Source organism: Geospiza fortis, unplaced genomic scaffold (genome assembly GCF_000277835.1).
Source record: "Geospiza fortis unplaced genomic scaffold, GeoFor_1.0 scaffold255, whole genome shotgun sequence".
In the NCBI taxonomy this organism is placed as follows: domain Eukaryota; kingdom Metazoa; phylum Chordata; class Aves; order Passeriformes; family Thraupidae; genus Geospiza; species Geospiza fortis.
The window spans coordinates 880,027-893,606 of NW_005054497.1; the positions used below are offsets into that span (position 1 = coordinate 880,027).

The 13,580-nt window shown below is 38.0% G+C and overlaps 1 protein-coding gene across 2 annotated transcripts in view; it reads left to right on the plus strand.

Moving 5' to 3' along the window:
- Positions 1–7: 7 nt before the first annotated feature.
- The window catches only part of HERPUD2 (HERPUD family member 2), a 20,409-nt gene continuing 6,836 nt past the window's right edge, over positions 8–13,580 (plus strand). For both annotated transcript variants that reach the window (XM_005428662.2, XM_031063331.1), the window contains exons 1-4: positions 8–341; positions 5,684–5,761; positions 9,113–9,226; positions 11,215–11,372. In XM_005428662.2, coding sequence (XP_005428719.1) covers positions 195–341; positions 5,684–5,761; positions 9,113–9,226; positions 11,215–11,372 — 497 coding nt within the window. In that variant the 5' untranslated portion in view covers positions 8–194. The remainder of the gene's footprint in view (positions 342–5,683; positions 5,762–9,112; positions 9,227–11,214; positions 11,373–13,580) is intronic.

Sequence of the window (13,580 nt, forward strand, 5' to 3'; positions counted from 1 at the left end):
GCGAGGTTGCGATCTCCTGTGGCTGCGGTTCCCGGAGTGCCGGCGCGGGGATGGGTTCCCGCAGCTCCCCCGGGAAGTTCGGCCCCGGCCGCTGAACCCGCCCGGAGCCCCCCAGAAGGTTCGCGGGTCGTGTCCCCGGCGAGGAGGAGGAGGAGGAGGAGATCAGGGCAGGGCCGGCAGGCCCCGCGGGCAGCATGGACCAGAGCGTGGTGGAGCACCCGGTGACCCTCATCATCAAGGCCCCCAACCAGAAATACACCGACCAGACCATCAGCTGCTTTCTGGAGTGGACTGTGGGCAAGCTGAAGTCCCACCTCTCCAAGGTGTACCCCAGTAAGCCGGTGAGTTGTTGGCCAGCCCTTTTCCCTCGCCTTGTCGGTAAGGCTGGCACTGCGGAGACTTGGGGACAGGCGGTCAAGACTTCCCTTTTAAGCCTTGTTAAATAAACAAACAAGAGCCCTGCTGCCGGAGAGTGACCTGCGTGAAGGCGATGGCCGGCCCTCTGCTTTCAGGGAAGTTGGCAGTGTAACAAATATGAAGCTGCTCTTTTACATCGTGTGACAAGATCGCAGTGTAGCATCCTGGAAGGCAATATCGCTAAAGATGCTTACTAATGCTTCACTTATCTTTTATTTGGGAACTGAGATTTAGGTATCTCAGTTAACTGAATTTGAGACTGGTTTTTGTAAATCTAAGAGCGCTGACTAGGAGTTCTGTCTGTTCTAAAGTACAAGTGATATACTTAGGGTTAACAGGATCTAGGGAATTCATTGAGGTGTGGAGCAGATAGCTGTTTATTCATAAAATTATTTGAAATTATGTAGCTGAACAACCTCTAAAATTATTTCCTCTTTGAAAAGCCGTTTTTCTTGAGATTGCGTGGAAAATTCTCCTGTCAAGTGTTATACAAACTTGTATGACAGCTGTGACTGTATTTTGAAACTTAATACCTATAGCTTTTTTTGTTTCTGAGGGGCATACGGTTTATTTCTGAATTCCTCCTAAATTGTAAATGTGGCAGTTAGAAGGGGCTATGAAAAAAGCGTAGGTAATAGGTGATAATACTTTATATGTGTAGAGTGGCAGTCGTGGAGAACAGTATATTTAAAAATTTGTTCCAGAGAAGTGTATGAGAACTGCAGCAGCATATGGCGCCTACAACCAAGCTTTAGAAAACCCCAGAAGAAGGTGTCATTTATATTTTAAATTATTTTTCACCTAGTTCAGTAGAGGAATTACTGTCATTGTTGATTTTTTTGACATGGAAAAGTAAAATGGTTGCTTTGTCTCAAAAAGGGTTTCTGCCGTTTGGAGAAGGAAGAAGAAAAGCAGCCAACAACTTGGTCTGTGTCACTGGTACACTGACATCTGTTAAACAGTTGTGAGAGTTTGTGACTATAGTTATTGCTGTGGGTAATTCTCTGCTGAAAGAACCTATCTGCTGGGGAAAACAAAAATACCACTCAGCTGATTGCTACTTTGTCCTCCTCACTAGAATTTCCTCCAGTGACGTGCTTGTGAAACACTAGTTTTCTTACTCATCCTATGAATGATCCTGCTAAATTCAGCTCCTGAAAGGAAAGAACCATAATGAACAAGAGCTTTGCGTGTTGCACTATAGGCTTTAAACAGCAATATAGTGTTAAATTTCAGTTTCCTGAAACATCTTTCTTCTGTTGAAAATAGATTCCTCAACATGCCTCTCAGTATTACGTTATTAGTTCAGCACACCCAAGTTTGTTCTGGGTTAAAGAATGGGGAGTTTCTTTAATGAGAACTGTCTCAGTAATTCCAATTTAATTTGGATTTACTGCATTTGCAGTTAAACTATTAACTGAACACAGTATTTTATTTCACAGGACCTTTCAAATTAATAACATAGGAGAGGAGAAAGGTATTTAATAGGATGGTTCCTATGTATAGTAAAATCAAAAAGTATTTTTTTGAGTGCTACTGTTTTTTTCAAATGTAAATCCTTTTGCTTTTAGGAGCTTCCCTCCCTCTCCCCTTGTTTTTTTTTTTTTTCCCTTTTAAACCAGATCAGTGTTAAAAGCTTGATTTCTCTGTTCCCTCACTATAATAGGTCCTGGAAGTAATTTCTATTACAATGCTATTTTAAGGTGGTGGGAATACACCAGAACACAGAGACTCTGCAGGCCTTGGAGTGTTCTTGAAGGGTGTAAAATAGAAGTCAGTTGCTGTGACTGCTGTACATAGTATTTCAAGTTTTCTGTGTGAAATGAACCTCATTCTTGTATGTGCATCTGTAAATTATTCAGTAAATTATGATAACTAAGTGTCCTAATTAAATTTACAATTTATTAAGAGTATTTAGAAAGTGAGGTGATTAGAATAGGCAAATGAGAAGTTAGGTCTTGAGGCAGTGTTTTCCAGATTAATTTGTGTAAATTACTTGCTTAAATACATACCAATTTCAAATACAGCTAGATTTAGATTGGTTTAGTTGTTATTAAAGTTGATACGCTTTGCAAAGTAAGTACTTGCATAAGCTAAATAGATTCAGAAGGGTGTTAAATTATGTTTGTGAGTTTTAACTAAGATTCACATTTTTCACTACTTTTGCTCCCTGTCTGGACCAGTTTTCACAGCTAGAGTACTGCAGTTACAATGTCCCTAAATGAAATACTTATGTAGAATAACACAAGGCTCTTGTAAAATCAGCCTGGGTGTCTCAGTCTGGCAGATCCTACCTTCAGTGCATTAACTGCTGCATTGATTACACCCATAAACAGTAATTGAAAACTGCTATTTCTCATTTCCCACAGTACCTGTCATCTAGCATTTGCCTACAGTTCTAACTAGATGTGGTTGTCTGGATTTTTATTCGCTATGGAAAAACGGGAGAGAGGCTTAGTGAACTAAAATAATACCTGTCTGGTAGCTGCAACTGTATAGCTCAGAGATCACCTGTGTTCCTACAGAGCATTGCTGCACTGTCTTAGGTTTGGTGTTTGGTAATGTGCTGGGCATAGCTAGTTTGGACTAAGCATTGCAAAAGAAGTCTTGCATGAAAAAGGGAGGAAAAAATTCCAAACCAGTAGCTCTGGAGTTATTAATTTTGAATACATACATTTTGGATTTTGATCTGCAAACTGTCTCCCATCTCATTCTAGGTTCTAGAATAATTTTTTCTCATGCCATGTGCTTTCTTCTGAAAATGAGGGTACTCTAATAATGTGGTTTGAGCTGTTTTTCTGTCACAGTTCAGTGTTTCAGCTAGCAGTGAGTGTCCTGTTCTTGAAGCAGGAGGTGTGGTAGTGAAATTTCCTCTGGCAGAGGATGAGTTGAATGCCTTTTCCATTTACTTTGTTTTACTTTTCCAGTTACATATATGTGAACTACTGTGTTTCCACATTTATTACCTCTTCTTCCATCTGCATTTAAAAAAAAAAAGTCCATTTCAGAATTGCAGGCTTTCAACCTGAGAATTGCAAGTGATAATTCTTTAGTTCTCAGGCAGTTGTTTAATTTATGAGGGGAGGAGCATGGGGTTTAGGGCCTCATCTTCCCCATTAAAGCACTCAACATATGTTTAACCTTTTCTTTTGTGGTTTTGTAGGGAGTTGAAACGCATTACTGAAGGCCGTGTAGTCAGCTTTGAGGGGCTGTTTTAATCTTGCCAGTTTGACCTCTGTATAATACTCATATTTAAAAGTGACTTGTATCTTGTTTGAGAAGCTACTTTAATTAGAGGAGGTGGAAGAGGGGCTGGTTCATGAGGTACTGAAGGGAACAATTGAAAGTGACCATGTGGAAGGCCCCATTAGAGTGAGACAGGCAAAACAACACTCTAGTGCTATGCTGGATGATGATTTAAAGATTTGGAGTTTGAGGGGTTTTTGCTGTTGGGCTTTCCTTGTTTTAAGTGCTTATCTGTTCTTATTAATCTTCAGATAATCTGTCTCAGGACCCAGAAACAAGGATTCTTAAAATTTTTCTTCTGATTGCACTGGTCAATCTAAAGCAGCAAGTATCCAATTTACAGGAAATTAAAGTTTTCTTTAATCTTGATGCTTAAATTCTGATTTTTCAGTTATTTCCCAAACACAGAATGCAAGCTTGCGTTCTGCTGGTAGCCTGTTTGTGCTTGAAGGGAGCAACAAAATGATATACCTCAAAAGAAGTTACTGATGTGAGTCAGGCATTTTTTGTTGTTTTAAATGTAAATAGAAGTAGTACAGCATTGTTGTTGAATGTATAGCAGTATTTTATCAATTTGAGCTGCAAATAACTAGTTCCCCATGTTGGGAGACATAAAAGTACTGTCCAATGCCCCTAATTAAAAATACAGAAAAGTGCAGAACAGTAGGGAAAATTACTCTTAAATAGAAGTGATAAACAGTTCTGCACAGTATGTGGCAGGTTATTTTTTAAAAAAAGTTGTATTTAATAATGAATGGCTAGTATGGCTTTGGGAAAAAAGTTAAAGCTTCAGATTTACTGAGTACTTATTAGCATTGTTTGCTTTGAATCTCAGTTTTGTTCTAATGATATGACCCTTTTTTTCCAGGTTAAAAAAAACCCAAACAGTTTTGTAACATTTCTATATTCTGCTAAATTATTTGGGATCTGTAGAAGGCTATTGCAAGAAAAAGAAAGTCAAAACTTCTGGGAAAGCTTTTCCTCATCAGAGAGATCTGGGACTCAGCTATTTGTCTTAGTATTAGCATGAACAAGACGGCAGAGTGGGCAACAGAGGGCTGGGATAGGATGAGGAGAGGTGTAAGGCTTGGTGTTTGCATGATGGGGAAATTCTTCAAATACTTCATGCTGATAATGCATGTTTGTTCCACTGGTGTTAGGCTAGATTTCTTTGTTTAGCATTTGTTTGTTTTTCTTTATTTTGTTTGACCAAGTAAGCTCCTTGTTTTAGCATACTGGACATCTTACTGTAGATAGGGACCTAAAATAGTTTCCTTTAAAATAATTCTGTTGTTATTTCTCTTGTGTGGAATAGTCGAAGTTACTAAAATATGAACAGTATATCATTCGATAAAAAAAAGAAATAAAGTCTTTCTTTACAATGTTAGATTGTTTTAATCAGTGAAACTGTAAGAATAGGAAAATGCTTACCCAGGTTGGAAAGCTACGTTACAAAAGAAGCTTTTGTTGATTCTTGCTTTTTAATGCTTTCCTTGTTTTTTATAATGATGTTGATTTTGGTTTTGTGGGTTTTTGGGTTTTTTTTCTGCAGGGGGTTTGAGGGTGGGGGCAAGGACTAATAACAGAAAGTCCTTGTTGAAAAAGACTGAGCTTTGTGCTCTTCTGTGTATTTTAATTGGAATTCCATTATTCTGCTAACTTTCTTTGCCCCAGCCACTTCTCCATCTAGATTTTCAGAAGGTGACTGGGACCAGGAGCAGGGTAAAGAACAAATCACTGAAAGACAGGAATTTTTAATGTACTTGAAAGTTTTCTTGACAAGCATTTATCCTTAAGTGTTGTTAATTGTTATGGCGCTCTTGCTGAGTGCTTAATAGCATAATTCTTTTTCAGAAGTAATTTGTGAGTTGGACTTGTGAAGCCTCTGAAATGTTTTTAAGTCTCTCTGTTGGTGATTGGACTTAACATTTGCAGATGAGAAAATTCCTTTTATCTCCAGCTATATACCTGTGCAGCAGGAAAAAAAAGCTAAATTCCTTTCTTTGTCCCCATCTCCTAGTCTACAAAGGATCAGAGACTGGTGTATTCTGGCAGACTGCTTCCTGATCATCTGCAGCTGAAAGATGTTCTCAGAAAAGTAAGCTCTATATCAACACCATACAATATTTGATCAAACCCTGGTTTTGGGAAATAGGAATTTGGATTTGTGTTATTTAACTTAAAATTTTCATTGTTGTATTGAGAGATGTAACCATATAATGTTGTTATGTTCTGGAAATGTATTTTCAAGTATGGCTTATGTGTAAGATTATGATACTTGTGGATTGAGGAGGCAGGTTTCCAATTGGTGGGAGGACAAGTAGGCTATGCTAAGTCCCAAGCAAGTAATATGTTGTATCATGGAATGATTTGTGTTGGAGGAGACCTTACAGATCTAGTTACAACTGTCCTGCTTTGGGCAGGGGCACCTTCCACTAGACCAGGTTGCTTAGAGCTCTAATCTGGCCTTGACTTCTTTGGACAATTGCCACTGTCACGTAAATGGAATTGCACAGCATATTTGTGTTGATTTGGGACATCATTTGAATTCTCAGAGAAGCTTAAATCCAGAATTTATGTCAAAAATGGCACTTGTATAAGCAGATAAAGAGTAATATATTAATTACGGAAAACCAAGAATTCTCAATTCCTGAATAATTTCCTGGGAAGGCTGTTTGTTTTCTTGGTCTTGATTTGGCAGCTGTTAACCATTCCCGATGATGTTTGAAACTTTGTTGGTTCTTGTTCTTTTCATTTCATACTTTAAAAAAAATCTGTTGGTTCCTATTGGAACAAATCATTCTATTAGTCTAATTTTGGATTCTTCAGTCAACATTTAGATCCCAGTTCTGAATATGTGTGACATCTCATGCAGGAAGTCTTGGAATACATGCACTTGGTTTTCAAACTGGCTCAAATAGCTTGGATTGATGATACCAAGTAATAAGGACTTCATTAAGTTAGGGAAGTTCTTAAAATGCGTAGAGCAAGATTATTTAGGGTAGATTATAAAGAACTTTTCACTGATTCAACAAGAGTCAATGTTGATGGTGATAGGAAACATGATGCATTGTGTTGAATTGTCTAAATTCTTTGCAAACAGCTCAGGATGAATTAATAGCTGTTATTGGGGAAATGCCTTAGGTCCTTGCATAGTTTTTAATCCTATGAAATAGATGAGCTCCATAATATAGTACCTGGCTGTTGGTAAGGATGGTTTTCTGTAATGTACTGAGGTAAAAATTAATCTACAGGCTGCAAGAGTGTGTGGGTCACATTTTAAAACTTCCTGTGGAGGAAAATCTCCAAATGTGGATGGTCCTTTAGTGGGCACCTGAACTTCAGTATTAAGATGGAGAAACAGATGCAGAGGAGTCTTGAGTATTGCTTCAGCAGACTAACACTTTATAATCTCTATTCTGAAATAGATTTTATTAAATGGGATTAAACGTTTTACCAAAGAAGATGTTTGCAGTTTACTATGTATAAGTTTACTAGAAAACTGAAGCTGGACTGTTGCAAACCAGCATATGCCCTGTGCCACTTAAATGTTCAAAGAAATGGTTACAAAACTTATCTCAAAGCTTAGTTTTGCTTGCTAAGTACAAAATGAAATACAAATTCCTTAAATTCACTTGGCCTGCTTGCAGCACACTGGCTTTAGAAAACAAGATTTCAAACTTTTTTTATGTGCTAGAGGAGAAACTTTGTAACTAATGTCTTCCTTCACCATACAGGGGCTGTGCTTGACTTGAGAGCATTGGCATAATGCTTTAATGTCATAATGGCAGTTACAGGCCTTGGGTGTAATTAAAGAAATTCAGTGCATTTGAAAACATACCAGTCTTAAGCACAGAGTTAGAAATTTGTGTTAGAAGAAGAGGAGTTTTTGTGCTAAAGCTTTTGAGAGCTTTTGGAAAAACATGATTAAACTTAAATTCAGTCTCATTTTCTGCCAAAATCTTCCTACTGGATTATCTATAAATTCCTAATATTATCTGAGGACTTACTAAATCACTGAGTCTAGCTTTGTGATACTTGCTCCTTAGTACTAAGCAGTCATTTCACTGATACAAAATGCCTGAAGGCTGGAAGTTGTGACACTCTTCTAGCACAGTGGTGTCCAACACATTACATATGAATAGAAGTATGTTACAATAAACTGCTGCATTTAATAAAGCTGTATGCTGCAGGCTAACCAGTGGTATGTCTAGCTTTCCTTGCCTTTCCCAGAGACATAAATTCTTATCTAGGAAGAAGGTGATTAGTTAGGTTCAAGGCTTTTGACAAGGCCAAAGTGCTGATCACCTGTGTTCAGTGCTTTCTGATCCTTGCTCTCACTGACTGGTAAGAAATTACACTTAATGTAGCAGTGAGGCTGTGCTTGGGGTTAGGGGCCAGTTCATGGGAAGGTGTTTAAGTGGCTGAGTATGCATTAGCTATGCTAGCAGTAATGTACAGTGGTGTGTAAAAGCATTTATCTAGTTTTCTCTATTCCTAAAGATCAAAACCATAAAAATGGGTAGATAGCTGTTATAGCACATTTATATGTAGTTTAAAAAAACCCCTCCAAATGCAGATTCTCTGAATGTCATCTCATTAAAAATGGCAGCTTGCCTGCACCATGCTGATTTCAGAAGAGGATAGAGGGATGTTTTTGTTGCTCCTCTTGCTAAAAATTTAGTTACTGAGGAAGACACAGTGTGCAATTTAAATATGGAGCCATAGCTGTTGTGTTGCTATGGCCATGTAAAGGGAGTGTTTTAATCTGGTACAGCGAAATAGCTTCAGATTGAAGTTACAGCCTTCAGATTTGGGGTGAGTATGTTCTGGCAGAATTGGCATGGCCTTGCCACAGGGCTTCAAGTTGTGGCATGCATTTGCTTCCACATTTTCAAATATTTGAGAATACCTAGCACTTTGAATAGCATTCCATGAGCATGGAATATCTGCAGGGGCCCTTCAGTTGCATGCAATGGCTGGCACATTGTTCCTATCTTGGTCTGCTTGTGGAATTCCAATGCCTACATTTTTCATGTACCCTGATGTCTCTATTCAATAACACTCTTCATAGACTTCAGTGCAAATGTGAGCATTCCTAACTTTAGGTAAACCGAGCCCTGTAAAAGGTGTGAGATTTTTCCAAAATAAAAGTTAAAGTTTGTGATACACTTCCTCATGCTTTTCCTGGGGTTCTTCCATTGGTTCTGCTATACTACAGTTTTAGGGAAAACTGGGATAAAGTTCCATATGTTATTGTGGACAGCTTCTAAGAAGACATTTGTTGCAAAACAGTAGGATTCTCTTGTGCTGGAGATAAGTGTTGCTCTGTGGTCTCTTTTGTATAATATTTCTTTAGTGCATACAGCTTTGAATTTTTAAAGACTTTTTTTACTTGTAAGTTTCTGCAATATTGTTGCTTTAGCTCTTTGATTTCTTTAATTTTTAGCAAGATGAATATCATATGGTTCACCTGGTATGTACATCTCGGACACCCCCAAGTTCTCCAAAGCCCAGCACCAGTAGAGAAGGTCATGGAGCTTCAACCTCCAGCAGTAGCTCAGTGAGTTTTTTCATACACAGGACATGAATTCCTTCTACGCTAAGGAAACTTGCTGTTAATTTCTCTTTTAACTTTTTATATTTGTCTGTAAAATGGTGTGTTGGAAGTAGAGCATGCTATATGAATTTGTACAATTAGACTTCATTATTTAAGGATGTAATTTTATTTAAACAAAGATGACCTTTTTTCATATTGTAATAGTTATGTTTATTAGATGATAAAGCACTACTTTTTCTAAGCTACTCTTTCTTTCTCACACTATATTGAAAATACACTTTCCTTTCTCTCCATATCCCTGTATCTTTGGCAGAAATTGCAGAATGTATTCAAAATTTTAGAAAAACAAAGTAGAGATTTGTTTTGTGAAAATTTGAAAACAGTCAAAATATTGCTGTTGTCATGAGATACAGGTGGAACTTGGCCAGGCTTTTTTTGTTTGACAGGAATTGGCCAGTATTTATGTATGAACTTGGAGCTAGTCATAGGATCTGTAAGGCAGTCAAAAGTAGCAAGTGTTCTTAACACTTCTATTAGTTAAATTGTTTATAGAACATGTTTATGGTGTTTTGAGCCTTCTCCTCCTCACACCCTCTGAAAATGATGATGGTCTTTGGTTGTATTGTGTTTTAAAAGCAGTTATGATTTCTGTTGAGAACTTGGTAGTTCTTTTTTTTCCCAGAATTGGCAGTATCACTAAGCAACCCTTGAAGATTAGTCAGAAAGGGATATATACAATACCAGTGTAGGTGCGTTTCATCTGAGGTGTGTGGATTGTCAGCATATGGGAAGTGCCCTTTGAAGCTGTCTGCCTTCATTCTGCTGTTGACTGGGCTGGTGTCAGGCTATGTGACAGTCAGAAACACGAGCAGTTTTAACAGTGATACAGAGGGGACTGTGGCTACAACAGCTTTTCAAAGGCTTTATTTATATTTCTGTTTCCAGGCAGGACATAGGCGGCCTGCTTGGCAAGTGTTTATTTCTGTGTACATCAGTTGTCAGTGTTGTATTTGAATGACTGTATTAATGACTGCTTAAAGCAGGCAGTTTGCAAAGTGCTAAGTTCATAATACTTTGGAGGAAACAGCCTAAACCCAAAGCTTGAATGGCCTTTGTCCTTCTATTTGTTTTTTTTTTATTCCTCTGCACCCTCACTGTTTAATGGTAAATTTTTCTTGTGTTCTTTGTGGTATAGACGTCTTAAGTAATTGCACTTCCTCACTTCCTGAGTTGTCACAGTTAAACAGGATTTTTTACTAAGTAAATACTACAGTAATTCTTAGTAACAGGATTTGGGGATTTATTACAACTGAAATAATGCATCTCAATGGCCTCATTGTAATCTTGTTATGGTGATAGTTTAGAAGCCAGGTACCAGAGGTCTGACACTAGTTTAGGTGTGTTCCTTGGAGCCTGAGCAGTTCCTAGCTGCTTCCCTATTCCCATTGATAGCCTCCTTCCATCAGTGAGTGCAGCAATTTGGATTGGGCAGCTGGCACAGTGAAGAGGGTGAAGAGAGGTAACTAAAGGGTAAAGATGATAGAAGGGGTAACTAAAGCTAAGGGTAGAGGAATGGTGGTTTAAGCCACTGTTTCTGAAGACAGTCATATCCTGAAGTTGCAGTTACTTCTGTTAACAATAGCCACTAGAATTCTTGTTCCTGCTAAATATTCTTTCAATTAAGTTTTAGTTTGCTTCATCTTTTTGAAACTATGATTCCCAGTGACTTGTGGTTTTCTCTGGAAACTATCAAGTGTTGAGTCTTTCTGAAAAATTCTTTTTTTTCCCCCTCTTGCACCTGAGTGCAGTTTTGAATTTCTGTTTTTACTAAGGCTTGCCAGAACCAGTAAAACCACAGAAGACTTACCCAGTGTTTACACTCTTATTAAAACTTGTGACGAAACGTTAAAGCAAGTAGTTTTTTTAAGACACCATGGTAGATCTTATAACTGTGCCAAAGATCCACAACCTTGATTTTATTTATTTTTAAGAATTCAGACCGTTCTGGATCAACTGCTGCCTCACCCACAAACCAAGAAGCTGCTTCTACATCTTTGAACACTAGTGCAGATGGAGTGAGGCATCGTAATCTTCCACAAGCACACAGCAATCCCATGCCAAGCCACCAGTTTCCTTATTTAATGCAAGGGTAAGTGAGACTGAAGCAATCCTCACTCTTTGATACTCTTTACAGTGCTTTAAATGTTCAGGGGCAATTAAGTTTCTTTCACAGTCTGGAAAACCATTTGGCTAGTTCACCTTGAAGCATAAGTCGCATTAGAAAAGTTGAAAATTAGTGTTTTTAGCCAGGAGTCAGTCAAAGAGGAAGTGCTTTTGGTGCTCCCCATTAGACTGATTTTTGATATTTTTCTTTATGCTTCCTGCCCTCAATTTTCTTGGAGAAGTGCAGCTTTAATATGTGTTGTGGATGTAGTTAGTAATGTAACTGATAGAATTATTACTTCTGGTTGTCTTTTCTGTCCTTTATTTTAGCAATCAGCACTAAATTCTTAGCAGAATCGGATGGTTTCTAGTTTTTTACACAAAAGAGATGTAATTTTTCATTTCTCCATATTTGATTCAACTGTAGAAATGATATGCAGCTGTTTTGAGTACGTGTAGTGCTTGTGCATCTACAACAGAATATTTAAGGATTTTCATACATACCAGTGAAAGGTAACCAAATGTAGATCAGGTCTGTTACTGCATAACTATTCAAATTCTGTTCTTTTTTTTTTTTTTTTTTCGCTTAAAAATCAGCTTTAGGAATTTTAAGCCATGTGACCTTAGCAGTTGCTTAAACAGGTTTTTGTTGTTAGTAGCAGTAGTAGTAACTTCTTCCAAGGGGAAAACAGGAGGATGGTGTGTTCTGAGATGATAGCTGTCATTTCTTCAGGGAGCACTTTGAAGTTTCCTTTCTGACAGGATGTTCTTCCAGTACTGTATAGATTCTGGAAACCTGCTTTGGGGGATGTTGAAACAAAAGCCCCTAAGATATGAATGTGCTAACAGTAACATTGCTTCTGTTGCTGGAAAGAAAACAGATGCCAGGAGCTGTTAAAACTTAGTAAAGCTTCAGTTTAATTTACTTGCTCTCATTCCAGTTAACTTAGACTTTACTCTTCTTGCTAGTTTTCATCTTGAATTGGTTATTTTTTAATAATTATTATCTGAATTGTACTATCTGCTGGCAAGAGTGGGTGGAGACTTATGTTATTCTGACTGAATGCATCTTCACAGATGTGGTCCTGCTTGCCCTTCTGACAAAGCTAGGTGATGCCAGGTTGACTGCCAAGACTGCTGTTGGTGTAATAGAAATTAATTCCAGAAGCAATTTATTATGTGTTGTGTGAATGACTAATCTGTAAGAAGTTTTAACATTTTTCTAATTAGATTTTCACACAGACATCTTCTGAGTGAGTTTCTGTCAAGTGTAGTGAACTGAATAGGCTGTGGACTTCAAAAAGGCAGCAGAACCATTATTCAGTCTTTGGGCTGAATTAATTTGTGTAAATTTGGGAGACATTGCTGTCTTGGAAAGAAGGAATAACTTACATTAAAAATACTAAGTCTGTGACTTGCTATGTCTAGCATGTAATGTGGATTGAGAGGAGTGGATTTGTGGACTGAAAGAAGTGCTGAGAACCTGACATGACTGTACATATTTCAGGGGTTTCAGTCCTACTTGTGCTATGTCTAGCTTGGTTACCTGGAATAGGGTCCTGCTTATGTTTGTGGTGCACTGGCAGTGCACCCAAATCACGTATTTCAATTTTGTGTAATCCAGAAGGAATCCAGATGGTGTTCCAAGAGCATTCTGTGGTGCAAACAGAACTGTAGTGAGAGCAAGTGACTGGAGGTTTCCAGGAGTGCATTCCTAATCTGAACAGAAATGCCAAAATAAACAAACTCTAAATAATCCTAGGCCTTTTTTTTTTTTATTATTTTGGAAAGTATTTTAATGGAATGCTGTCAGAACTTGAAGTAGATCTTTGTGGACTGTTGGGTATTGGCTCTGCTCAACTTGAAATAATCTGTGCCCAGTGCCTGGCTGGAGTCTGCTTGCTTCTTTAAGAACCCTTTTTAATGCTTCAGTAGTCTTTTCAGATGCATCTGCTTTTGCTTTTAGGCACTGCTGCTTGTATTCCAGCAGTAAGAAATGCGCTCTGTTTTTTTAGCTGTCACTTAAACATCATTTGGGGCAGTGGGGTCTAGCTTTAATGTAATTTATGTGCAGATCAAGATTTGCTAGGAAAATGAAGATTCATAGCTGAAGCTGGTGTTACTTTGTTGATTTTTCTTTTATTTTCATGACCAAACAATTTTTATTCTCGCTATTCTTGCATGATGAAATATT